Raw genomic sequence first — 27,786 nt, forward strand, 5'->3', positions numbered from 1 at the left:
AAGGACTTATTATTTTCGGCCATGTACATATTCAGTGGTGATTCAAGCTGCAGATCCATTGAAAGGTCTGGAACAGTTTTGGCTTGCTTGTAGGCCATTTAAGCCATACCTTGCAGCCCACCTCTCTGAAACGGCAGATCATGTGTTTTCTTTTAACTCTTAGGGAAGTTCCTGGTTTTTGTGAAATTTTAAATGGCATGAGTTTTCTACAAAGAAGGCTATTGAATAGTAACTTGTGATGTAGAAGTCTGGAAAGTTTTCCAGGTGAAAGGCAACATAAAGAGGAAGAACAGATAATTTGAACATAAATTGCATGAAATAGTAAGGTGTAGCCAGGAGATTAGAGAAGCAGTCCACAAACAGATTGAATTGGTATTGCTGTCTTTTAAGAATGCTTAACTTGCTCATATCAAATTTACAGTTTCTGGTTTGTGAATGGTTTCAAAAAATGACATGTAAATAGAAGATTAGATTACCAACTTACATGTTCAATAGTCTTGTGTAATTGTCCCTCTATTTCCTGAACATTTTCCTTGAGAGATGCTATTGTCGACGACAATGAGACCAGATTTTCCTGAAAGCAATCCAGTAAACAATATGACTCATTTCATCTCCAACAACCCTATCTTTACACTAGCATAACAGCTAATTAAAAATTAACTCTTTCCTGAAAATTCACTTTATAAGGTTCACTGCTGGGTCACAAATCTTTTGTACGTAATTTGTATGCAACCATTGGGGCACCGGGGATATGATATCTTTTTTCTTTTTTTTTTGCAAGTAAAATGTGGCTAATTATATTACTCAAAAAAACCTGATTACAACGGAATCCTCATGCTCGACACACTAGCTCGAGCTGGTGCAAGGTCATAAATACATCATGTGTACAAGCCTCTCAAGGCGGTTTGGGGGGGATGGGGGAAGAAGCCTTTTTATTTATTTATTTATTTATTTTTTTTGGGGGGGGGGGGGGGGGGGTATATATCACCATTTGGGGCTGCCTACTGCCTGCATCATCAAGAATAGGTCTTGGCCGCCCAAGATGCGCATGAAGTGAAAACAGAGCTCCTGACGAGCTCAAGACTCACCCTGCACCTGGTCCCATCCACCACGGAGGGAGTGGATGATGGAGGTCCAGAGCTCTACCAAAGTCGCATGTACTAAAAGACACTCCCCGCCAAAAACCTCTTGACAGCATGCCTTCCAGATGTGCCATCCAGTAAGACTCCCTACGATCTCCCATACCTTCGAGCGGTCTGCTGTGGGCTCCAGTACCTGGCGGATGGCTGACTGCCTCCTAGCAGAAAGCTCCCCATGAGATATATCCAAGGCTGCGTGCTAGATGGCGGAGAATGTGGCATGCTCCTCTCCACATGAGTTGCGCCGCTTCACATGACCAAAGGCAGTGCTTTGGAGTTTCCAGAAACTGCTGTGTGCGGCGTTTACACCCTCCATCCTTCTGCATCTAGGCTAGCCAACTCCCCACCGCCAGGCCTCCATGTGCCAAAAGCCATAAGAAATACGATACCCTCCTCGCCCTCTAGCTGTCCCATAAGTGGCACCAGAAAGTCTGACGGAAAGCGTCCCTGATGTTGTGCTCCGCCCAGTATCTGCTAGGCGAAGGCGCCCAATCCATGTCCTCTTGCATCAGTACGTGTCTGCCAATCCTGGTTGTGTACTCCAAGAACCTCAGTGGCTTCTTGGTAACCGCAGTGGCCGGCCATAGCTACTCTCCAGGGTCCCACTCTAGCTCATCGAGTGGCCTGCTCTCCCATATCCAAAGACGCCACTCCCAGAACTCCTAGAACACAAACGGGTCCAGACGCCATGTGTTCCCCTGAAGGTCAACCACACAAATCCTCCTCCACAGAAGGACAACGATCCCCTCATCTTGCTGCCCTCTGTCAAGGACAAGACGCCCCTGCTCCTGCATGGTGAAGAAAGTCCGGTGTGGGGCACCACCCACTCTACCCACCACCTATAGGGGGATACCTGTTGGTGAAAATCTAGCAGCCCATACCTCACCAGGCTCTATCGGCTCTCGTATCGGGGGGTCAGGCCACACCTAAGGTATCGCTCTGTCAATCTCCCTTCTCCCAAGCTCAACTCCTCTTTGACAACCTCATGCTTGCTGCAACACCTCCTCGTCCACCATCCTGCACACCTCCCACCATGTCTTGATGGTACGAGCAAGGCTGGCCTCCCAACTAGCCTACTGGATGCGGGGGTGCTTGCCAATCTGTATCCCATCCCGATCTCTGACCTAGGGGTTTCACATCACTGGTTGTCGGTCTATCTCCTCCTGGCAACCTGGGGGGCTCTGAATTAGGGCCTTACGGAGGCCTTGCCACCCACAAAGTAGGCTGCGGAGGAAGAAGGATCTTTGGGGGGTGATCTGGGCCATCGTGAAGATTCATCTCAAGGACGGCCTTCAATCACCACCAAGCCTCGGCCTACACTCCTAGAGACCCTCGTGGAGTAGGACCTTTCAAGTCTGCCCTTCTGGTGTGAGACTGCGGACTACTAGCTTGCTGAAAAGGGCCAGGCTCTGATACTCTGAGTCTATGATCCCAAGCCCTCCCTCTAACCGATACCGGATGATGGTTGCCCACGCCACCTTGGCATGAGAGTCCCTGGAACTGTCTGACCTGGCCCAGAGAAAATTCCGCACTAGGTGGTGAAGTTGAACTACACAAGACAAGGAAAAGCACCAACACGAGGCAATGTACCAAGCCGTCGCAAGGAGGACCTACTTGACCACCAAGAATTGGCCCGCTAAGGAAAGGCGAGCAGTACTCCAGTAGGCCAACTTCTGCAAAATAGAGTTAAGGACTGGAAGAAACTGCTAGGCAGGAGTGATGTCGAGTCCCCCCTGGAACCCTAGCCCACTCTATCGCCTCAAAGAAGGTGAAGACATTGTTTAGGATGCTCCTATCCTGGAGAAAACCTATCTATGGGTCATGAATGATGTCTGGAAACACAAGGCAGAGTCGCCTACCAATCATCTTGGCCAGAGCCTTATAGACCGCTGACAACAGGGTGATCGGTCTCCACTTGGATAGCTCCAACCAGTCTCCCCCTTTCGAACCGATCTGCCCCTTTGGGGAGGAGACTAATAAGACCTGCCGATAGACTCCTTGGCATCTGTCTTGAGCTGAAAATCTCTTGAAAGGCCAGCAGCAAGGGGTTCTTCACCACCTCCCAGTAGGTAGTGAAGAAGGCCTTAGAAAGACTGTCCTCTCTTGGGCATTTCTGCCCGTCTTGTGCATGGAAAGCCTCCTTTAGTTCCTTCTCTATGAAGGGGTCTTGGAGGGAGCATCCCATCTCCTCTGTGACAAGGGACGAGATGTGGTCCCACACTTGCTGTCTATATCGTTGTTCTCTGGTTGAGGCTGTCTCCTGCTGGAAAAGATGTCTGTAGTACTTAGTGGCAATCTCCATCACCTCATCTGAACTAGATAGAATCCTCCCATACTGATCCCGGATGCTCCGTATTTGCTCTCTTGAGGTGCGGGGCTGATACACCTGGAAAAACTCCTTGCACATCATGTCCCCCTTCCACACCCAAAAGGTTGCTAAGGTGCGGAAGGAAAACTTAGAGCGCCTGTCCTCTAGGCCGGCGAGGGCTGCTCGTGTGCGCACCTTCTGTGCGTGGAGAGTGGGATCCCTTGGTGCCTCTTGGAGTAGTCTTTGCGTGGCTGCTAGGCCCCGACACAATGCTCTCTCCTCCTCCCAGCTCTGCTGCTTGGCCTGTAGGGCTGTCTCCTGGCAGATACTGCTCGACTCGGCTAGGACCTCTACAACCTCCCTTGCGATCCAGTCCCTTCTATCCCACTCCCTAGTCCAAAGCTGCTCAATCTATCTCTTCACCTCCTCCCTCCTGTAGATCGAGTCAAGGATCCGACAAGATTGTGTGTCTAGGGCAAAGGCTGAGGGATCAAGTGTCACGAGAAGCGGGCAGTGATCAGACAAACTGGTGCCAACCAACTGTCCTACCTAGCCTCCACAAGAGCATCCCCACTCTCCCACATAAAACCTGTCCAGCCGCTCTAGCAAAGCTTTGCCTAGCTGCCTGTATCCCCAAGAGAAGTTCAACGACCTCTCCCTCCTGTGGAAAGCTCGGTCTCTCCAAGCATCACGTGCTCCTATTGCGAGTAGGAAGACCTCTCATGCCTCCTACTCCTCCCTAGCCATACCCTAGTAGTTTCTGCCTCTACCTTGTTGGTCCTCTAAGGCCTCCAAGTTGTTGAAGTCTCCTCCAACAATCCACGAGTCCACCTCTGGGAGTCTTGCTACGATCTCCACCCAAAACCTACTGTGTGCCCTAACCTCAAAGGGGCATAGACATTGAGGACTCCAAGGCACGAGTCCCCAATATCCGGTCTGATCCATAGAACCCTCCTTGCCACAATTTTCTCATGTTCACGTACACAAGCAGTGAGGCTTGGGCCAATAGAGGTGCATATGCCTCCACTCCTGTCGTGGGCACCGATGGCGTGCTCCTAGTAAGTGTGTGAACTGCCTGGGAGTACCTTCCCTACCTGATGGGCCTAGGCGGAAGTGAGCTTGTGCTTCTGCAAAAGTAATATGTCAATCCGTTCGGCAAGGGCAATCTGCAACTCCTGCCGAACAATCAACTTCCTGGAACCATGTGCCCCACTGTAGTGGAGATTGTTTACATTCCAGGATGCAAGATGTAAACTCATGGGGAAACTTGTGACTGACCGAACAGATATCTATTCGGTGTGGAATCTGCTAATGAATAAGAAGAGCTATGAAGCATGTAGATAAGCTTTGTTGCAGGCCTCGACGGTAAACTCCATTCCCCCATGGTAGCTCTCGGGCGGTGGACCATGGGAGTGATAGATGCTCCTAGTGGTACCACTAGGGCATCTATCAACCAAGCTGAAAAGCGTGACTCTGTACACTGGTAGAAACGGGCCGCTTATGCCAGGGGCCACTCAATCACATCCATCGGTGCTCTCCACTGCGGAGGGGATCGAAAGATAAAGCTCAAATATGGGACCTCGTCACCAGCCCACCAGTTAATGTCCATAATGCAACCTGGCCACTGCTACGAAAAGAGTGCTAGCCCTTCTCCTCCCATCCACTCGGAGATGTGGCATGGCATTTGACTCTTCACCTTCTCCTCTATCTGTGTCATCGCCAAGTCTCCTGTATGAGAGATCTAAAGGAAGAAAGCATAGTTTGTTCCATCCAGTGGTGCTAATAGATGGACCTTGCCGCTCCTTGACTTGCATACCACGAAGATCCCCACCTCCAGAAGTAGTGGGAACTCTCCGCGCTCCGCAACTCTCAGGTAGGACCATGGCTCACTGTGAAAGAACTCCTGTGGTAGCAACCACACCTTTCTCAGGAAAGTGTGATGGGCGGTGGGGGCAGATGAGCTAGTGGTTGTGTGTGTTGGGGGCGGGGGGCTAGGCTGTTGGTGAGTGGAGGATGTCGGCGTATGGGGCTCCTCACCTCCTGTGGGTAGGGGGAGGATGGGGGGGAGGTCACCTGTGCTGGGTGGGGATCAGGGAGATTGATCGGTAGGGGAGATGGTGGGGAGGAGGAAGATCGAGGGATGGTGGGGTGGTCGCACACATGAGGCGGGTGTTGGAGGGGAAACCATGGGGGGGCAGCGAGGTGCTCTGCCGAGGGGCGATGCTCGCCCTCCTGCTCCTTGCTGACGTGGTTGTTTGCGGGGCTGATTGAGGCCCCCCTTGCCGTCTCCCTCTCTGTCGTTTCTAAACCCGTGTAAACTGTCAGCATCCACCTGTGGGCCTGTCGGCGAAGCCGCCTTGGTTCAAAGTGCGTGCAATTTGCTGCCTGATGCCCAAAGTCACGGCAACGTAGGCACTGCCCTAGCTGCCCCGTCACAATAACCTGCTGTCTGAAAGAGTGCTCGCCTGCCTCAATCTCCAGAAACTGTGGTATATTCTTTGTATCTTTCACTGCCACCCGTAACTTTGGGACTCCTACAATTGTCACTATGCCCGTTTAGGAGGCGCGAAGGACAGTGCTGAAGAGCCGTCCAAAGTCCTCCACTAACTGGTGATACTCTACTGCCAATCCAGGAAAGAGTAGGCTGACTGGATGCCTAAGAAACCTATTATGGAGCGCGAATGCCTTCACCGTGAAGCCATTGTACCAAGGAACCATGTAGATGATCCCCTTCGTAGAAGCATAGGGTGAGCTATCCACTAGTTCACGGGTTGCATCTGCCGAGGTAAGTCGTACCATGAAGATCCCTTGACCCATGAGAACCGCCTCCGCAATCTGCACTGTGCCAATGCGCAGTGTGGAGTGAAGCCAACCCCAAAGCTGTGCCCTAGATGGGGAGTGTCCTACAACCCGACCAAAGATCGCGATGTTTCTTTCAGCTCCAATTTGTGGCATGAATGGCTAAGAGTTGTTCCTCAGAGAGAACGATGTGCAAGGTGTTTGACTGGGGGCACTCGCAGAATGCACCAACATCTGCCCAGAGGTTTCCATTGCACGTCCCTAGTGAGAATCTACCAATCACATTGCTGTGCTACCGGGAGGGGGGGGGGGGGGGGGCGTGCAGGGCCTTGCCTGGCGGGGGGGGGGGGACAACAAGGCAGGGTTGGGTAAGACGGGGGTGGTGTGGGGGGTTGGCAGCGCAAGGGGGCTGGGTAGGAGCAAGTGGGACGGGCCGGCACGAGCAAGAGCAGGTCGGGCAGGAGCAGGATCAAGAGCAGGCGGGGCAGGAGTAGAAGTAGACGGAGTGGGCAGAAGCAGATAGGGCGGGCGCAAGGGAGCAGACGGGGGTTGGCATGGGGGAGCGGGGGGGTTGGCGCGAGGGTACAGACGTGGGCAAGGGCAGCATGCACATCGCGACGGGCAAGGAGCCGTTTCTTCGAGTGGCAACAATGTCAAAAACCTCAGGCTGAATAGATTCAGGGATATGATATCATTAAAATTCAATCTGCACGGTACCAGCTGCTAATCATCATGATTCGTATGTGAAAATTGGGACCTATGATTCATATGTGATTCGTGTGTGAGCATTGGGGCCTATGATAGGCACCCAAGAATTCGAGGCCGTTGGAAATCATCATATATTAATATGTCTAGGAGAACATCCCACATGTGTAATGATGTGTAGGATGGCTATTGTGAAAGATGACTTGTATATCTAGGCTAATACAAGAAACCTCACTATACAACAGAGACCAACAGAGATACAAAATATACTATGCTTCTTGTAGCTGCTTCAATTGAAATTGTTCACACAATCGCAGTGTAACTGTAACTTTGTAGAAAACATTTGCTGAGGCTGAGGTCACAGACACATTCGAGCACTCTGAGTGCCCAAATATCTCCTTTAGTATGAAGAAACAATTTGACACTCACCAAACTTCCACGAATAAAATTGTATCTGCAACGTGTGTCAATTTTGGAGAATTAATAATTTTCGCCTTATAGAACCCAAGGCAAGGCAGTCAGAGTTTCTCTACTGCACTTCATTAAGGCAAGTTGTCCAACGACAGTCGTAATCCTTACGAAAGTTGTCATAACTTCGGATCCCTATTTTGAATACTATGGACAGGATCACTAAGAGAAACATGTGATAGCTCAGTTGCATTGCAAAAAAAACTAACACCACAAGAAGTGTAGACTAGACTTCGAATAACAAAGGGCAGCAATTAAATAACATGTAATCCTTTTAAAGATACCATGCCTCCTTTCCCTGCTCCATGGCTCTATCACCTAATATGTAGAAACTGCAGGGACGACATTGTAGGATACATATCCCATTATTACAGAGAGACCAATCTTGTACTCAATCTTGATCCTATATAGGAGAGAGAGAAGGAGAGAGAGAGAGTGTGTGTGTGTGAGGGGGGAGAGAGAGAGAGAGAGAGAGAGAGAGAGAGAGAGAGAGAGAGCGATGGCGGCTTTGCTCGTGACGGGACGTTTCCTGCTGCCGCGATCTTCCCTGCGCCTCCTGCTCGTCTAGGGCAGCGCCTCGACCCAGGTTCGAACGACAAATGTGCACACAGAGCGAGAGAGAGAGAGAGAGAGAGAGCGAGCGAGGCGGACGGTGCTGTTTCCCTGCTCGACGTCGCCCGTCTGCATCCGTCTGCCTTGCCGTCTGCAGTCCCGTCGCCCTGTGGTACCTCGGACGCCAGCCTGCGAGTCGCCTGCCCCGTCGATTGCTCTTGACGCCTCTCGCCTGTCCCGTCGCGTGCCCCAGAGCCTGCCCCGCCGCCTGCACTGTCGCCTGTCTCTGAAGCCCCGTGGGCTCTGCGCCTGCGTTTCGCTTGCGCTCCGTCCTTTTGCCCTGTGCGTTAGGGTTTCGGCTGACGCCTGGCCCCTGCCCTGCGCCCCAGACTATTCCCCTTTGCTATTGACTGCCCGCCCTGTGCTCCACCCTCCTGCCCTTGCACTGTTAGGGTTGTGCCCTGCCGCGAGCCCTCTTGGGACAGGTCGCGACTGCGGAGGTCAAGGTTGCGTTTCCCGCTCTCCACCGCGCGTCAGTCCTCCCTCGAGATCCAATCGTGATACAAGATGGCTGGTCTGGATCTGGATTTCATAGACCAAACGGTGGCAGCACTTGGCCCGGATTCTGATACTGAGGAACCTGAGGATATGGTTCCGTGCACCGAAGAGATGCTCCTTGGTCCTGACATCCAGCCTGCGGGTAAACATACCAAGCATACTTCGGAAGAGACAGGGGTTCATTAGGATCGTTCCTATGCTCAGGTTGCTTCGGATTCTGTGGACTCTCAGGATGTTGACTAGGAGCATTTGCTGGAATTTGCTAATACTCTGCTTGGCGATTATGTTCAACATAATCAGGAAGTCTTTTCTGACTCTGCACCTGATGATGTTCTGGAAGCCACTGTGGACCCAAAAACTGTCCTACGCTCCTTTTCGGTGTTTTATGATCGCGCTATGATACTCTTCTTCACTGGTCGAATCCCGCTGCTTTCCCGTATTCGCCAGTGGCTGCACAGTCTGCTACAAGGGGAATGTGTTGAAGAGATTTTTGTTGGGCCCCGAGGTTTCTTTGAGGTCCTGTTGAAATCTGAGACGCACCGTGCTGCTCTCTTGTCTAAACTGCCTTTGTTTTTTGATCGCCGGTTGGTTCATGTTGTTCCATGGCGCCCAATGGCCGATTTTTAGCGTCTGCTACAACGTGAATGCCCTGTGTGGGTAGAAGTGGAAAATTGTCCGGCTGTTTATTGGCCACTATTGAAGGATGCTATGGCCGCTGTGGGCACTGTTCTGGTCCCTCCAAGTCTCAGGGCTGTGAATCGCAACCGCTTGTGTATGTTATGGGACACTGCAAGGAAAAGGCCTGCTTGGTTACGTCTCAATTGCTCTGGCATGCATCCGTTACACTTTTGTTTGAAATGGGGCAATTTTGTAGGACATTGCTTTTCCTGTGGACAATTGGGGCATTTTATGGCCGAATGCCCGGAGCAGCAACACACTTCAGATGTTGGCCATGTTGCGCCGCCCATGGAAGATATGGTGTGTGATGCTCCGTCGCTGGATACTATCCACCCACCTCAAGTTTTGGACAAAGGTAAACAACAGGTTTCGGGTTTGGATTCTCGTGCCACTGATTGGGTTGAAGTACGTGCAAAAAAAGGCAACAGGGTTGTTGCTGGCATGGAGAATACTATGCCTACTACCTCACAAGATTCCATGCGTACATATATGCGCAGGAAGGAAATGTTGTCTTCCAAGCGCTCTGCTCCTGCTATGGTTTCCTCTGCCCCCCGTCCTCAGCCCGCCCGGAAATGTATTCGGATCGTCCAAAGGGTCCACCTGCTAAGCTGGCTTTTAATACCAGAGGCAACGTCATTACCCCATGGGACCGTCGTTATCCCCGTTCCAACCCTAAGCCAGCAGATATGCCGTCTACTTCCAAATCTGGTCCTCAGAACTCTTTTGCTGTGTTGGCGGATTACTTGGACGAGGGAGTCCTGGACATTCTCGCAGAAAAAGTCAAATCGAGGCAAGTTGTGCCTCGTACCTGATTTTGTTTTGAATACACATGAAAATAGCCACGTGGAATGTGCGAGGAATTTGTTATTGACACAAGCAACATGCCATGTGGACTGTATTGCATGAGAATCAGTGGGATGTCCTGTGCGCTGTTGAGCACAAGAGTCATGGAGAAGCCCGAAAAGTTGTGGATTGCATGGCTTTCGTTTGTTCTATGCAGGGACACAGGCCATGCATTATTCGGGTGTGCTCATGATTGTACATGACAAATACCATCCTGTTCTTATTAAAAATGATGTACATGGCCGCTTTCTGGTGATTGAAATTTTATTCGAAGGGGAGATCTTATGGTTACTTGGCCTCTATGCTCCGAATGATCCGTTATCTCGTCGGGAGCTTTGGCAGACTTTGCAGACCTCCTCGTCACTTGGTAGACGGGGCTTCTTCATGGGGGATTTCAATATGTGTGTTGATTCTTCCCAGTCCACATCGGAGCATTCGGTAATGGATGCGCCGGAAAGTTGTATGTGGCATGAGTTGGCTCTTGCCGTTCTTAAGCAAGATCTCTGGTCCTGGCTACGCCCGTCTTCTACAAGGTTTACTTTCCATTCTGCCCAGTATGCAACAACATGGTCACGGTTGGACCGCATATATATCATGCAGAATGATGATTTTCTTCCCGAGATGCTCGAAATAAAAGTGTTGCAGCAATATGCCTTGTCGGACCATTTCCCTCTGCAGCTTGAGCTGCTTGCACAACCCATAGCACCTTTCAAGCAATTTCTGGAGAGACTCCCTTTGCGTTTCAACTCGTCTTACTTGAAGCATGCAATCTTTCAGGGCTATATGCAGCAATTGATTGACAGATTCTTCTTGGACTTCTCCTCTCAGGGCACTGCTTCATTTGAAAGATTGCTCTCTAATGTGCAGCGGGTTGCTCGGCAGTATGGGATCTATCATGCCTCTCTTTGTCGGCGGCGTCGACAGGCAGCGGAGGACCTGCTGGTTTTGGTTCGTTCTCTGTTGGTGGACACTCCGGATGATGCATTTCTGCTAGCACTGGCAATGCGGGTGGCTGATCTTATTAAAGAGTTCTAGTTGAAATCGTATCATCAGGCCAAATTGCAACATCTGACGGAGACTTTGCAAGATAGTGCGTGTCAGAACCATAAGTTCTTTTGAGCTCTCCATGCCTCGCCTGCTTGAGAGAATATGACCAGACTCGAGGATGCAGAAGGCCACCTTATCTTGGATCCGCAGACTATTGTGCATATGTGCAGGAATTATTTCAGAGACCCTCTCGGTTCCACTTCTCCACCTTCAGCCCAAATTACTCAGGCCCGTTCGGTTTTTTATGACCTGGTCCGCAATCAGCTTCCGCAGGACATGCAAGCTACTATGGAGTCAGATATTTGTGAGGCAGAGGTTATGGACGTTTTGTTACACTTGCCCAAGGATAAAAGTCCGGGTTGGGATGGTCTCACCAATGAGTTCTTTGAAGCTTTTGCTACCCAACTGTCGAAACCATTGCAGGCTTTGTTTCAGCAGGTGTGGGAAACAGGGATCATGCCTTCCTCATGGAAAGAAGGACTTATTAAACTGCTTCCAAAGGTTCCTTCGCCATCTACGTTGACACAGTGGCGCCCAATTTCTTTGATGGGTTCTATGTACAAAATCTTTTCCAAAGTAATGGCGAATCGGCTACATAAGCATCTCCCTGCCATTGTGCACCCTCTCCAGTATGGTTTCATTAAGGGCCGAAATATTCTGCACAATGTATTGAATGCACAACTGGCAATTGATTATGCAAGGCATTCTAATCAGGAGGTCGTACTGATTCAACTAGACCTGCAAAAGGCTTTTGACTATCTGGACTGGTCTTTCGTTGCTGAACTTATGTCTGCTATGGGCTTTGGTGCTCGGATGTCTCGTCTAATCTACACCATTAGCGCTGCGGCGTCTTCGCGAGTCATGCTGAATGGAGGTGTTACTGAGCCATTTGTCCTTGCCCGCTCTGTCAGACAAGGGTGCCCTTTGAGTCCTCTCTTCTTTGCCCTTGCAACACATCCAGTTCTTTCGATGTTATCTCATATGGCAGCCTCTACTCAGTTGGCCGGATTGTCGCTTCCTACAGGACAACACTTCATTAGCCAATCCCTGGCAGATGATAGCTTTATGATTTTGCGTGCGGACAAGGATAACCTTCGAAAAGCATTGGATGTTTGGGGTCTCTTTGGTCAGGCGTCCGGCCTCATCAATGCGCTCAAATCAGCTATTCTCAGCTGCACGGAGTCGGATTTGCAGTCCTTGGACTGGCAGGGTCTGGTTGTTCCTCGTGGCTCCATTGTCAGGCATCTTGGGTACCCTTTGGGTGTTGATGTTCCCCCAAAGCAGCTTCTGCAGTGGATTTCTCAGAAAATGGTGGCTAAGTTTCTGTATTGGAAGTCTCAGGCCTGGCCCTTCCATGCTCGCCTCAAAGTAGCTCAGACAATTATGTTGCCAATGCTCACATATTTCTTGCCATTGTTGCCCTGGACTACTACGACCCTGAATGCTCTTACTCAGTCTATTCGTTTCATGCTATGGAAGAAGGACTCATTGCATGCAGGTATTTCCTAGATTTCTTGGTCGCATGCGTGCACCCCCAAACGCATGGGTGAAGGAGCTATTTTAGATGCCCAAACACACATGCTGGCACTCCGTTGGTCTCTTTTCCGCGCCATGTGCTCGGATCATCATCCGTGGGTCGTTATAGCTCGTTCTTTCCTTGAGAACCATGGGCTTCTGCATGGCAATACCCAAATCCGGAGTTCGTGGTCGCATGTTCTTAATGCTGATTCGCGGTTCTCCAGTTCTTCTTCATCGCTGCTTACTCATTTGGTATGTTCCTGGAAACTGGTCCTCCAGAAGGCTCACTGGCATCCAGCGGAGGATCGCTTAGCTACTAACTCTTTTCAATTGGAATTGCTGGCAGTCTCGCGTTTACTTTCATGGGAAGGTAAACACGAGCTTAGACCACAATTCAACCGGATGGCACGTTTGAGCTTGTCTTCAGTCATGGATGCCACCCTTGCCAGTCGCAATGTGCTAATAGCGTTTCGTACAGCTAGGAGGCTTTTCAGGATCCCTCGTGGATATAGGCATTTATGGGAACAACTTTTGATGGTGCTCCAGAGCAGACAACCCTTTCCTGCCCTTGCTTCGGATCATCCCTGGCAGGATTGGGACTTGGAAGGCCGGCTGAACTTAAGCAAAGCTTCTGCTAACCAAGTGTATCATCTTCTGATTAAGGATCATCAATGGCTAGTTACTAAAGCGAATGCTTTATGGGGATTGCGTAAATCCCAGTCATGGTGGAGGGCAACTGTGATGGAGGGCTGGTTGAACAAGACCCCCTTCAAATATAAGGTCTTTCTTTGGAGAGTGATGATTGGTGGTCTTCCGCTTGCTTCAGCTCTTTCCAAGCGACGAATCTCCAATGGCAACTGTTTCTTTTGCACCACTACTGTCGAATCCGCCCGGCACCGATTTATTTCTTGCCCCCTCGCTGAGAAAGTCTGGTTCTTTTTGTCGGGTGTTTGGCGAGGGGTAGTTGGTTTCACCTTGCGCCCCTTTGATTGGGTTTTTGGGCAGCCCAAATACCCCACTCCGGCACAGCCACATATGAAGCTCATGTATCACTTTCTTCGATATTGGGGATGTTGGCATAACTGGACCATTCGGAATGCCTTTCTTTTTTATTCCGCCTATAATGTTCAGCGGCATATTGCGAGGCTTAAGGGCCTCTTGTATTGGCAGTTAGATCTTCTCCAGCATTCTGACTTGCTCTCTAGGGAGGACTTACGTCCCTGGCATCTGGCAATTTCCTCCGCGTCTTTGCCATGACTTTGGAACTTGTAGTACTTGGAACCTCTTCACATGATGGCTTAGATTGTCATCATGTATCTTGTAATCAAGTAATCTTGTAATTTTTTCGTAATTAATACAATTACCTTTTACGAAAAAAAAGAAGAAGAGAGAGTGTGTGTGTGTGTGTGTGTTCTTTATAGGATCTGAAAAGGCAAGCTTTCTCTCAAATGAACAATTTTCATGCGGCATTGTCTGCTTGGTGCACGGGGAGATAGGGTTGTGTAATGAGCTAATGAAGGTTTAATGCCTAATGCACCTTTTCAAGCCTAACACCCCCTCTCAAGCCTAAAACTAGAACCAAGAGGGATTGCCAAGCAAAGCTCACCCCAGTTTTCTTTTAGAGGTCCCGCCCCAAAGCAACCAAGGTATCAATCAAACCTACCAAGACTACAGAGGCGATGGTTATCTTGACTAATGGTTCCAAAGGGCCACCCCAAAGAGGCCAAGGCATCAAACAAAGGGTGCTCATTGGCTTTAGAATCTTTGCTAAAGTGGGAAAAAGAATTATTCATCTAAGTGTAGGTGCAGAAAAAGTGAAAGAAAAAGCAAGTGAATAAGTGTGCTATGGAGGACTAATAGAAAAGATACAAAAGAGCAATTGAGCCTATGGTAGCCTAAAGTGGCCTAGGTATGCTATGTACCTTGACTTATGTATCCTAGCTAGCCTAAGGATTCTAAGGGTAATCTAGGAATCCTATGAAGCTAGCTTAATTAGAGATGATGACCAAACTAGTTAGACAAGACATTAGGTAATGATTGAGGGGGGGAGAAAAAATCCACCGCACCAGTGGCCAAAAACACGAATACTAGGCAGTGGAGAAATTGCGCTACCTCCTTGGGAAAGAACCTCTATTAACCTCCTTTGAGTGTCTCTACTAAAAAGATTGAGGTTGGTTTTGGGACAAGTAATAGGTTAATCTTTGTGTGAGTAGAACGCTCACAAATGTGCATGGTTTAATTTTCAATGTGGGTCTAATATTATTGGCCTTTAATAAAAAATTGTCATCTACATGGGTGTAGGTAGAGCAAAATGTGCAAAACGTATTCTTTTCAAGCAAGTAATGTCCATAGTCACCAAAAATGTTTTGTCTTGTTTCATTATTCATTAAATCTAAAATTATTGTATATTAGAAATATTAGAGGAAGAAATAGATCCATAAAATAAAATGTCTCATTCCATCTAAATCCTCAAGTCAAAAAATTGGAGCCTAAAATAAAAACATCAATTTCGCCTACTCATTTAGAAATTAGCATTCACAATTCACAAATCACAACACATAGACTACAACATATGCACAATACCTAATGGTCGAGCATCCATTGCTATAGCCATATAATCACTCATCATCACTAATAACCACAGAAATATCACAAATGTGTTGCGCTTCCATTATTGCAAGGCATATCCCTTTCCGAGGTCCTAGAAGCTATTTGTATCATGCATCTAACTCAAGGAATGGAAGGCATTGGTCTTTGAAGAGATCACCCAAAAAAAAAAAAAAAACGAGCATATGTTGTCACGCAAATCCCGAGCTAGAAGTGAAAACTCATAAGTGGTGTCCTTGTGGGGAGGCATTTGTTGCTTGACAAGGTGGAAGCCCAAGGAAGAGGAGTGTGTGAAAGAGATGGAGAAGGAAGAGAAAGAGATGAGGTCATAGTTGCATCTGTACATCACACAAAACCGCCTATACGATATGATCCATATTGTACAGTTCAGTACGTATCTACATAATTCCATACGAAAAAACTCGCACGGTTTGGCCGCTACGTCTAGGTGCATTCCCACATGAATGTTTCGTGTTTTGGCTGCACGCTTTTTGCTTGTTGTTCCCTCTTTGGCACTTTTTGGACTTGGTTCCCCTTGGATAGCATAGCCCACCACCTTTTCCAAATGTGCACACCTCCCCCATGCCCCTTGGATTCCAGCCAGCTTTTCGTCACTTGACCCTTCTTTCACAATTTGACTTCACAAACTTCAAGCTCCAGCATTGGCCCTTGAATTTCATCATTCTAGCCCTTCAACCTTGGATTCCAACCATGATCCTGTTAGAAGTAGTGCAGCAATGGAAACATAGACAAGTGATGAAATAAACTGCTAAACACAAGACAAAAGAACACTACAAAGGAAGAGAACTTAGAGATGTGCTCGGGAAATGGAATCCATACTGCGCTGCAGAATCGGAGTCGAAGTTTAAGGAAGAGGATGACACGTCGAAGAAGTCCGTATCTCGCCGCTACTTCTTCTTTCGTGAGGCTGCTAACTCCTTGCAGTCCTTTCGCAAGTGACCCTTCTTACCACACTGATAACACTGGGCCTCGACTTCTTCCTGTCACCCCCTCTCTGAAGATGTAAAGGCCTCATTGGATTGGCCATAATGAGATGAGAGCCTACCTTGTAAACGCAAAGATGCCTCATACTCGAGCAACATCAAGGACATGTGTGTAAAGCTCACAAGAGTAGAGAATGTCTACGCCCTCAAAGTATTTGCCACTCCATCAAACTTCGAGAGGAGCTTGTAGAGTACCATACCCATGAGATGTGCCTCTCGAAGGGCAGAGTACGTGTGTCGAAGTTGCTCCTGTACTTGTGTAACACGGAGCAAAAATGACTGAATGGTATCCTTAGACTCAAACTTCATCTGGTAAAGTTGTCCATAAAGGGTCATAGCAAGTAGGGGGAAGGTGCCTCATACAACATCTGAAGCTTTGACCATATTTCTGGTGATGTCCAACAAGAGAAAATTGCCGGTAGAACTTCTTTAGAAATACAATGAAGTAGTACAAAATATGCACGGGTATCGTCCGAATCCCATGTAAGCATAGCTTCCTCATGATTGTCCTCATCAAAATCATCGAGAAGAGGAAAAGGACCTTGAGGCCGAGGAATAGCTCCACACACAATGTACCAAATCCGCTTCTACACAAACCAAGCTTTTATCATAGCTCTCCATGTAAGATAGTCAGGTCCATGTAGCTTATCCTCTGTAGAAGTCCACAGAGGAGCCATCTGGAGAGGAGAAGAAGAGAAGATAGAGGCTATACAGAGGGGATATAGCCAAACCAACAACAAAGACTTCACAAAATGAGAGTTCACATGCAATGTGACCAAAAATCTGATAAGAAACGAAGATCAAGCCACGGTAAGGGGCAGAAAACCAAAAATGCAAGCTGGTGGAGATTGACTGAAATCCAGGCGCAGGCTGAAAACCCAGGTTGCTGGTCTGAAAAATGCCGGCCTGATCAGCAAGGGAAAGAAAAACCTATAATCAGCAAAAAAATTGCAGCAAGAATTGAGATCCTGCAATTTGATACCATGTCAGAAGTGGTGCAACAATGGAAGCATAGACAAGTGCTGAAATAAACTGCTGAACACAAGACAAAAGAACAAGAGAACATTGCAAAGGAAGAGAATTCAAAGATGTGCTAGGAAATGGAATCCATATACCAAACATGAGAATGACGCGTAGAACAGTGAGTCATTGGCTGTGTGGGCACCGGCACTGGCTCCTCTCTCCAACAGGAAGACCACCTGAAGAATGATGATGACTAAATAAGAAGAGGAAGAGCCACTGAATAAATAGGCCCAAACTATGCCAAATATGGCAGCTCGCAGCCATGCCTAAATCATCACTCATATGACCACTAAAAAATGCCTAAATAACCCAATAATATCGGGCCTAAATAACCAAACTGCTGGGAACACACAACAACGCACCCTCCAAGAGTTCTACAAACCCTTAGCCACCCCCTCTACAACGAGGACTGCAGCCAACCAACCACCGGCCCCACCCCAAGGAGTCACCTTGGATAGAGCTACAAAGAGAGGCAAAGCTCGCCGCCCACACCTAGCAAGCCCACGCCCCACAGGAGACATCACCTGTAGATACAGCTGATACTACAGCGCCACCAAGAAGCCATACCCCGCTGCTTCAGCCTCTCCATGCTAGACATGCCCATGCGGAACATCTTAAGACGACCATGCTCCATGAGTAGTTCCACACTGCACTTGAAGTGCATCTAGATTGTATCGAGTCTGTATACCATTTTGTACCTACTAAGTTGGTTCACCATAACACTACATACTAGCTTTACTAGGACTTGGAAAACTTCCCAAACATTTTGCATGTAACCCTTTGGTCTCATAGGCCAACTTGGCCATTTGTAGACGTTAATATAACTCTCTCTCTCTCTCACTCTCTCTCTCTCTTTTCGTGAAGATAATTGAATTAAGTAGTAAATATTTACAGCAGACCATCAGGTCAGCATTCTCTTTGTATCTCTTACTTTCTGTTACATCAAACCATTAGGAGCATACCCTAGCAGAGGATAGGACTTGCCAGCTTTGTGGTCGAGAGCCTGAGACGGAGGAGCGCTACATATGCAGATGCACAGTATACTATGACATACGAGGACGGTACCACTACCTCTTCCGTGATGGATTTGGACCTCTTCGTCGTGTCATGGAGTATGAGGACCAAAGATGCCTAGGTCTTTTCCTCCTGGAGCTCGAGAGACACCCAACTGCACTACTCTGAGACAGGAGGCCAGCTCATCCAAAAGGACGCACACACAGAGCAGTGACAGACTTTTTCTACAGAGCCAACCCTACTGACACTACTAGCCTAGCAGAGACAGTGCCATCCTGCCAGACACCTTACAAGCCACACCGTGGAGTCACATTGGATAGAGCCATTTCCCTTCGTCGAGCATGACGACCCCGTCTACCAGGACCCTGTCCGAGGAGGCCACACCACCGTCGGATTAGAGCCATTATCACAAGACACCAAAGACTCACCACCAGGCATATCAGTGAAGTAGCTAGGGAACGCATCAGAGCTGAGATCATGTGCAGATCTTGAGATCAACTACAGCCCATAGTCTCCACCACACTTTTGTACATGGCTCTATCAGATCTAGTTCTCCTTTCCTTTCCTTTTCTTTTCTATCAATGAAACAACACTACACATGGTTCAACCCTAGTATAGTCCCATCGTATAGTTATTTTCAGTATATTTTCAATATTGTTTCATAGGCCACCCACTTATTTGTAATGTTATCTTTACCTTATTGATGAGATGACTTTAGGCATGTATGTACTCTGGATTTTGTCTCATAGGCCACATTGGCCTTATGTAGACGTTAATATCTCTCTCTCTCTCTCTCTCTCTCTCTCTCTCTCTCTCTCTCTCTCTCTCTCTATGTGTTTACATTCTATTGCATCAGACCATCAAGTCCTCAAAGAAAGTGACGAAAGACTATTAGGACTAAGTCACAAAGAGAAAATCACACTACTAGTGTAGAGCGAACAATGACCAGCCAGTGGGCAGCAATGTCAGGAAGAACCAGGTCAGCTCATATCATGGAAGAAATCTACCATAGCACTAAACCTCGAATACGGGCCACATGACCATGGATGCCTAAGACTGAATAAAAAAGAAAGGCATTCCGAGTTCGCCAAATATGCCACAAGGCAGTCCATCTAAGGAACTGGAACAGACACAAATAAACAAAATGCAAAGAAGGCAAGGAGGGCAGCTTTCCCATAATCCATGACCGGGCTGTTATACGGAGCTGAGTTATCGAGAGCCAGATACAAGAAATAAAACACTAGATCTATCGCGCTACTAGACAAGAGACAAAAAGATGAAGCCATGTTTCATCACATGTAGTGCAAAATACACTACGACCAGCACAGATCTTTCGGGCACGCAGCACCTCTCCAGTTGGAAGACCACCAATCAACAATCTCCACAAGAAAACTTTCCCCTGATAGGGAACCTTAGACTTCCAAAGCTGAAGGAATCTTTCCTACCACTTCTTTTTGCCATCCCTAACATGCCATAATTTATTCACCTTTGTAGTAACCCATCTCTTGGCCTCCACCATCTAATGGTATATCTCGTTAGTAGACCTCTTCTCAAAATCATCCGAAATCACAAACTTCCAATCACACCATGGATACAATGGCTGTAGCACTGGTAAAGGAGAAAACCTCTGAAGTGTGGCCTGTATGGATGACCAGATATCACAATATCCACGCGGTACCCGAAAGTGTTGACGAATATGCCGAAAAGAGTAAAGACGGTACTGCCCAGGAATAACACCATCACAAACTGTTTGCAATCCCAAACGAGCAATCCGATTAAACTTGAGTCTATGCACATCTTTGTCCGGCCAATCCAACATCTAACAGGGCTGCTCCCCCCCATTCATTTAGGTGTAGTCACATGTTGCCCCCCCATTCGTTTAGGTGTAGTCCAATGTCGCCATGAAATCCAAACTTGACCCAACCGATTCCCTTCTTTTTCCACCACATAAACCTGATAGGCTGAACAAGTTCCAAAAAGACTTCTTAGTCTAGGGAAGGAGTGGCAAAAAGAACGATATCATACTGATCGTAATACTTCGAGCAACTTTCAATCTGACATGTAAAGGCCAATCTTGAGATTTCCAGTACATGAACATGTCATGAATCTGAGAGGCCATCCAATCCAGTAAGGCCCAGGGTGCTACCTCCACCCCAATAGGATATCCCAAGTGTTTGGTTATATTTCCCTTTGGGATAACAATTCCATGCCAGCCCAAGGCCTGCAAATCAGTCTCCGTACAGGAGACAAGTGTAGATTTCTGCGTATTAATATGAAGACTAGATGCCAAAGCAAAAAGATTCCATGCCACCATTGCCCGATTAACATTAGTGTCATCGGCCTTAAGGAACATAAAAGAATCATCTGCCAAAGATTGACCCACAAGTTGAGTACCACTGGGAAGAGTCAAGCCAACTATCTCGCCTTGATCAGCCAACTTGTCCAACAATGAGACCATCAGGTGAGTGACCAAAGCAAACAGCAAAGGGCTGAGAGGGTAGCCTTGCCTAAGAGATCGAGATAAGGCAATATCTTCCGTGATCCCTCCATTAAGAGCAATACGAGCGACAACTCCTTGAATAATAGTGTCAACAAGAGAAACCATGCGAGGGCCAAATCCCATTGTAGACAATAATTGCTGCAAAAAAGGCCAGCTAACATGATCAAATGCCTTCTCAATATCGAGCTGAAGCATTACTACTTGCTATCCTGAAGCTTTAGCATAGTGAATTCCCAGTTGAACATTCAAGTTGTTATGCATGATATTCCGACCTTTAATGAAACCATATCGACGTGGATGAACTAGGTGCGAAAAAACTTTCTGCAATTTGTTCGAAATGATTTTGGTGGAGATTTTATATAACGAACCCATAACGGAAATAGGTCTCCATTGTTTCAAAGAGGTAGGGGAGGGAACCTAGGCCAACAACTTCTTTCACTTCATCTTCTGAAATATCCGCCTCCATTAAGTCCACCCATTCTAGTTTGACCTGGTTGCTTACCAACTCGCAAATCTAGCAGCAAGCAGAGAGGAGGAGATCAGAAGAATTCTCTTGCGGACCCAACAAGGACTTATAAAAGTCGACACACATACGAATGATGGAGGCTGGATCCATCACCATAACACCCTGTTCATCCACTAAGCGCACAATATTTTCCCTAGCATATTTTTTGTTCAAGCGAGCAAAGAATTGATGGGATTGGCAGTTATTATTGTATAAACCTTCTGCTCTAGCCAACAGTTTGTATTTTGCATATTCCTGTTCTTGAAGAGAATGAACCCTGCCTTTCAACCATTCAATGCATGTGATCAATTCATCATTAGAATCCCCTGATTGACTTAAAGACAAGGAGTGGGCCAATAAAGATTGGGCATTTTGCAATTCAGCTCGTAAAGAGGAAGCCTACTGAATACCATACTAACGGGACAATTGTCAAGCATTGTCCCTAAAAACAGCTCATGCATCCCTCCCTCCAGATAGGACCTTCAAGCTAAAGGAAGCGATCAGTTGCTGAACATATTCCAAAAACTGATTCTACTGCAAAAAAGATTGATTAAAACAAAGTGGCAACCGAGTAAGAAGAGCCTTAAATACATGAACAGGTCTATAGGTCATGACCAAGACCAAAGGGTAGTGATCTGATAAGACATGCTATCGTTCCACCCACATGTCAATAATTGCAGGAAGAAAGGAATCACTCTGACAAATATATATCTGATCGAGTCTGGCCCAGGTGTTAGGATGTTGCAAAGATCAATAGGTATAACCACATTGTGATGGATACATCCAAGACCGCATGTCCTGCTTCAAAGTTCCAACTGCAAGGGCATCCCAAGCCTGTCGCTTAGGATCATCCATAACTAAGTGCAGAGAAGTAGCCTGATCCCCAGATAGACATGCATTAAAGTCGCCCATGACAAAACCTTGGAGAGCCATGGAAAGGCAGCGCAGGTCATCCCAAAGTTGACAACACTCCCTTGCCGTGGAAGGAGCATACACGCCTACCAACCACAAAACCTCTCCCTCATAAACTATCTCCAGAATTACAAATCAACCTCGAGGGTCTTGAGAAACCATCGATGGCTGCAGACAGGATTTCACAACCAACATAACTCCAGATTTATATGGAGCTCGACCACTGAATAAAACAACATAATCCTTAAAAACATAGAAGGATCCAGCCAAAGCATGCTGTTTATGCTCCACCGCACAAAATACATCCCACTTTCTAGCAAACACAACTTTCCACAACCAATACTGCTTGCTACGCGAAGAGATACCTTTCACATTCAACAAAGCAATTCTCATAATAAATAGGAAATGAGAAAACTATTGAACCAACCAACGAGAAGCAATTCTCATAACAAATAGGAAATGGGTGGGCAGGAGCCGAACGAGAAGCTTGTCTTGCATTACGTCTAACCACCGATACCCAAGATTCTTCCCGAGAAGACACATTCCGGTCAACCGGAAGGGGAGTACGCTCACTTGAGGAACCTCTTTTTTACCTTCATCACGACCATGTTGGGGAGGTATCTCACGATCAGCTTCAAGCTGCTGATGTATGTGGGGAGGATGGTGATCTTGCATATCCATGTCTAAATCTATAGATTGCTGCAAAACCTCAGGATTTTCATCACATTCCGAAATAAAATGGCCCAATTGGTCTCATCGGAAACAATGTCCTGCAAAAGTACCCCATTTCAACTCACAAACCAAGGTTTGCAGTCCTGGAATCTGAGAACAAATTTTGGGCGGCGGGGTTTTCCTGTGTCCCAAAGCATGCATGCCCTATTCTGATTGCGGGAAGCCAGCCGAGGCTCTACCAACACGTCGCCTAAGGTTCTCAAGACCAAAGGGAGGAGTCTCCAAAGATGCGCCGGGAAATCAACCACCTCCACCCAAATAGGGCATGCCTTCCTCAACACCTCCTGAAACTCGGCCATGGGCCTCCAAGGGACCATGTGAACCATCTACCCATCCAAAAACACAGGGATGCGTTGCATGATGAATGACTGCACTTCCGAGGAGCGAAAAAGCACCTCAAAAAAACCCTTGGGACCATCATAAATCTCTTCAACAAGAGGAGCCTGCACATGCCATGGAGCATCTTCTTGGCACTGTTGAACATTTACAAGCATAGACAGTAGTTAGGTACGAATCCTTGTGATCAAGGGAGTCCTTCCTGTAAAATAAAAGATGGCTGCCCTCTCATGGAAGGCAGCAATCTGCTGTAGAACCAGTTCCGTTCCCATGATTGCATCTACATGATCCCCTTTTGGAAAAGAGTTAGCTTTACTCTCATTAGGATGAACATAATCGGACATAAGATGATTGCCACTGGCCATCATGAACTGAAGAGACCCATCAGCCTGGACCTCTGGCTGAGGCAAATTTAGGGGGCCTAATAGCAGATCTTCAACCAACATCTTCTGACGTTTACCTGTCTCATCCCCTTCTGCCAATTGACCGGAATCCTCCGCCAATGAATCACTGTCTAAATCCAACAGAAGTTGGTCATTCCCATTCCCTAAATGTTGGTCGAGAAAGGCCACATCGATACCATTTGTCTCCTGTAGATTCTCCATCACTGATCTAGATGCTAAGCATGAACTGCTTTCTCTCCCTTATTGCAGGCTTGAAGACCACAAGTCTCTGTGTGTGTGTGTGTGTGTCTGTGTGTGTGTGTGTGCGCGCAAGCAGTGAGCACTCTGATCCGTGTAGGGACGCAATCACGTCCTGCCAAATAATGTCTCTCTCTCACTTCTCGGCACAGCAGCGTGCACACTGTGGTGCCCAGGGGCAAAGACGCAGGGCTGATGTGTAGTGGGGCAATAGGTGCAGAATACGTGGCCATGACCTGGCGCTTGCTGTCGTTGTCAAAAACAAGTGAGAATAGGGTTCGCAACGCCTGTGCAGATCAAGAGCAGCACGAATAGGAGGACCACAAGCCAATAGGGTGGTCGAATCAGATGAGTGTCTGCAACGTGGCGCGAAGAAACGGGGCAAGCGACTGACACAGGTCTGTTCTCACAGGGCGCGCACAGGTCCAAGCGACAACAGAGACGCGTAGGCCCAGACGATGGCAGGTGACGGCAGCGACGCACAGGTCCATGATGGCAGGGACACGCGGGTCAAACAAGCGGCTGAAGGGCTTCCATCTCTGTCGCATTCTCTTCTCCTCTCTCTCTCTCTCTCTCTAAGTAATTGTATTAATTATGAAAAAAGTACAAGATTACATGACTACAAGATGCAAGATGGCTCTAGGCCATCGTACATAAACACGCTTTACAAGAGACAAGATAACTAAAAGAGTACAAAAGTCACGGCAAAGAAGCAACAAAGATTGTCATATGCCAAGAGACCAAGTCTTCCCTCGAAAGGAGATCAATGTTGAATAAGGTCAAGCTACCAATGTAGAACACCTTATAACTTGGCAAAGTGAGTATGCACCCCAAATGTGGAATAAAAAACAAATGCATTATGGATTGTCCAATTGTGCAAGCAGCCCTAGAAACAGAGAAATGGAAACCAAATCTTCATATATGGTTGTGCTAGAGAAGGATTTTGGGCCGACCAAAGACCCAACCAAAGGGGCACAATGACATGCCAACCATTTCCTGCCAAATAGTAGATAACATCTCTCTCTCTCTCTCTCTTTCTCTCTCTCTCTCTCTCTCTCTCTCTCTCCATGAAGATAATTGAATTAAGTAGTAAATATTTACATTAGACCATCAGGTCAACAAAGAAAAAACAGACACAAATGAAAGTCTACCAAGACACTAACACATAAATATCACAGAGAAAGAACTGCTAGTGGGGAACAAACTATATCCAGCCAAGGAGCAGCAATGTCAAGAAGAACTAGATCAGCTAACACCATAGACGAGATCTGCCATAACACTAAACCACGAATGCGCGCGACATGACCATGGATGCCCGATACTGAATCAAAAATAAAGGCATTCTGAGAATGCCAAATATGCCACAGGGCTGTCCATCTAAGGAAATGGAAGAGGCAAGAATAATTTGAATGCAAAGTAGACATAGAGGTCATCTTTTCCATAATCCATGAATGAGCTGATATCCGGTGCTGAGTCGCCGAGGACCACACACGGGAAACAAAACTCCAAATCTGTCGAGCAACAAGGCAAGACACAAAGAGATGAAGCAATGTCTCATCACATGCAATGCAAAATACACGACGACTAGCAGAGATCTTGCAGGCACGCAACACATCCCCAGTTGGAAGACCCCCAATAAGCAACCTCCACGTGAACACTTTACCCTAATAAGGAACCTTAGACTTCCAGAGTTGGATGAATCTTTCTTGCCACTTCTTTTTGCTATCCTGAATACACCATAATTTATTAGCCTTTCCAGTGACCCATCTCTTGGCCTCCACCATTTGATGATATATCTGGTTGGCTGATCTTTTCTCAAAATCATCAAGAAACAAAAACATCCAATCATGCCAAGGAGACAACGGTTGTAATGCAAGCAAAGGAGAGAACCTCAGAAGCCTGTCCTGTATGGAGGACGAAATGTCGTGATATCCTCGAGGCATCCGAAAGTGCTGATGAATATGCCGGAAAGAATAAAGATAGGGCTGGCCAGGAATGACACCATCAAGGACTGTCTACAACCCCAAATGAGCCATCTGCTTAAACTTGTCTCACTGCCAATCTTTATCAGGCCAATCGAACAATTTGGAGGTAGCCAATACTTCTCCTTGCAGCAAATTCTCATCATTACGAAAATCAGGAGGGCGCCAAACTGCCAAACATAACATCTCTTGCCAAGTTGCAATCAAATGAGAAAGGAGAAAAGATTGGGAGACCTTAAAACGCCTCATGGAATTAAGCACATGCTACCAAGAAGCATGAATAACTGTGCTACCATGAGAGATGCCAGTCCATTCTATGAAAAATTTTGCAATATCTAACCAGGGATGACTCTCTACACATAGTGCCTACAAAAGAGCTAGCCTCAAAGCAGCTATATGCAAATTAACATCCAATAAAGCTGCTCCCCCCAATCCTTTTAGGAGTAGTCACATGCTGCCATGAAACCCACACCTGGCCCAAAAGATTCCCTTTCTTTTTCCACAACATGAATCGGATCGGCTAAACCAATTCCAAAAGAGACTTCTTAGTCCAAGGAAGCAATGGTAGAAAAAACGAAATCATATTGATCATGATACATTGAGCAACTTTAAGTCTCACACGAAGAGGCCAGCCTTGAGATTTCCAGTACATGAACTGATCATGAATACCGGATGACTTCCAATCAAGCAAGGCACGGGAAGCTACATCCACACCAATTGGATAACCCAAGTGTTTGGTTATATCTCCCTTAGGAATCACAACTCCATGCCAGCCCAAGGCTTGCAAATCATTCTCTGTACAAGAGAGTAGTGTAGATTTCCGAGCATTAATATGAAGTCTCGATGCCATACCAAAAAGATTCCACGCAACCATTGCCCGATTAACATTAGAGCGACCAGTCTTAAGGAACATGAAGAAATCATCTACCAAAGATTGACCCAAAAGTTGGGCACCACTGGGAAGAGACAAACCAACAATCTCAACTTAATTAGCCAACTTATCCAACAAGGAGAGCATCAGGTGAGTGACTAAAGCAAACAACAAAGGGCTGAGATGGCAGCCTTGCTAAAGAGACCGAGACAAGGCAATTTCATCAGTGATCCCTCCATTAAGTGCAATATGAGCCATAGCACCCTAACTAATGGTATCGACAAGAGAAATCATGCGAGGACCAAATCCCATGGTGGACATTAGTTGCCGCAAAAAAGACCAGCTAACATGATCAAATGCCTTTTCAATGTCAAGCCGAAGCATAACAACATGTTAGCCTAAAGCTTTGGCATAATCAATCCCCAGTTGAACATTCAAAATGTTATGCATTTTCAAAATCTTATGCATTTTGACCTCATAGTGAACCTTGGGAAGACCGGAACCATGGTTTTCAATACTTTAGCAGCATGGGTGACTAGATCTATGTACCAGTTCACATTTGGAGGAGACATACTGGAGCATGTGAGGGAATATGTCTATTTGGGAGTCACCTTCTTTGGCCCACGTTTTTTGTTGAGAGGGGCATCAGAGACACGTCTGGCACGTGGATACACAGCACTAGGGGCACTCGAGAGTCAATGTCCTCGCATACAGTTCTAGGAGCCCCGTACCAAACTTTGCTTGTTTGAAACCCTAGTCACACCTACATTACTATATGGAGCAGAGGTATGCAGTTGCAACTTGTACCACAAGCATCTTAGCCCACTCACTGATCAGATTGGAGTAAAGAGGGATTATTATGATGGTTGGGATAGCATGGAAAGGCCATTGATCATGATGATAGCATGCATAATTAGGAGTAAGCCCTCCCCCCACATCCCATTGTTAGAGCAGAGCTAGGGGCAACAGCTATAGTTACGGAGGCACTCTTCAGGACAGTGACCTTTTGGCACAGACTATGGGAACTTCTACACCATAGATACT

The 27,786-nt window shown here is 47.1% G+C and overlaps 1 protein-coding gene across 9 annotated transcripts in view; it reads right to left on the reverse strand.

Moving 5' to 3' along the window:
* LOC148025193 (varicose-related protein-like) overlaps positions 1-27,786 on the reverse strand; it is a 162,914-nt gene that overhangs the window by 23,580 nt on the left and 111,548 nt on the right. For all 9 annotated transcript variants that reach the window (XM_087694986.1, XM_087694981.1, XM_087694979.1 and 6 more), the window contains one exon: positions 485-574. In XM_087694986.1, coding sequence (XP_087551112.1) covers positions 485-574 — 90 coding nt within the window. The remainder of the gene's footprint in view (positions 1-484; positions 575-27,786) is intronic.

The sequence above is a fragment of the Lygodium microphyllum genome, chromosome 15 (genome assembly GCF_053477565.2).
Source record: "Lygodium microphyllum isolate KBCC chromosome 15, Lygodium_microphyllum_v1.1.10, whole genome shotgun sequence".
NCBI lineage: Eukaryota > Viridiplantae > Streptophyta > Polypodiopsida > Schizaeales > Lygodiaceae > Lygodium > Lygodium microphyllum.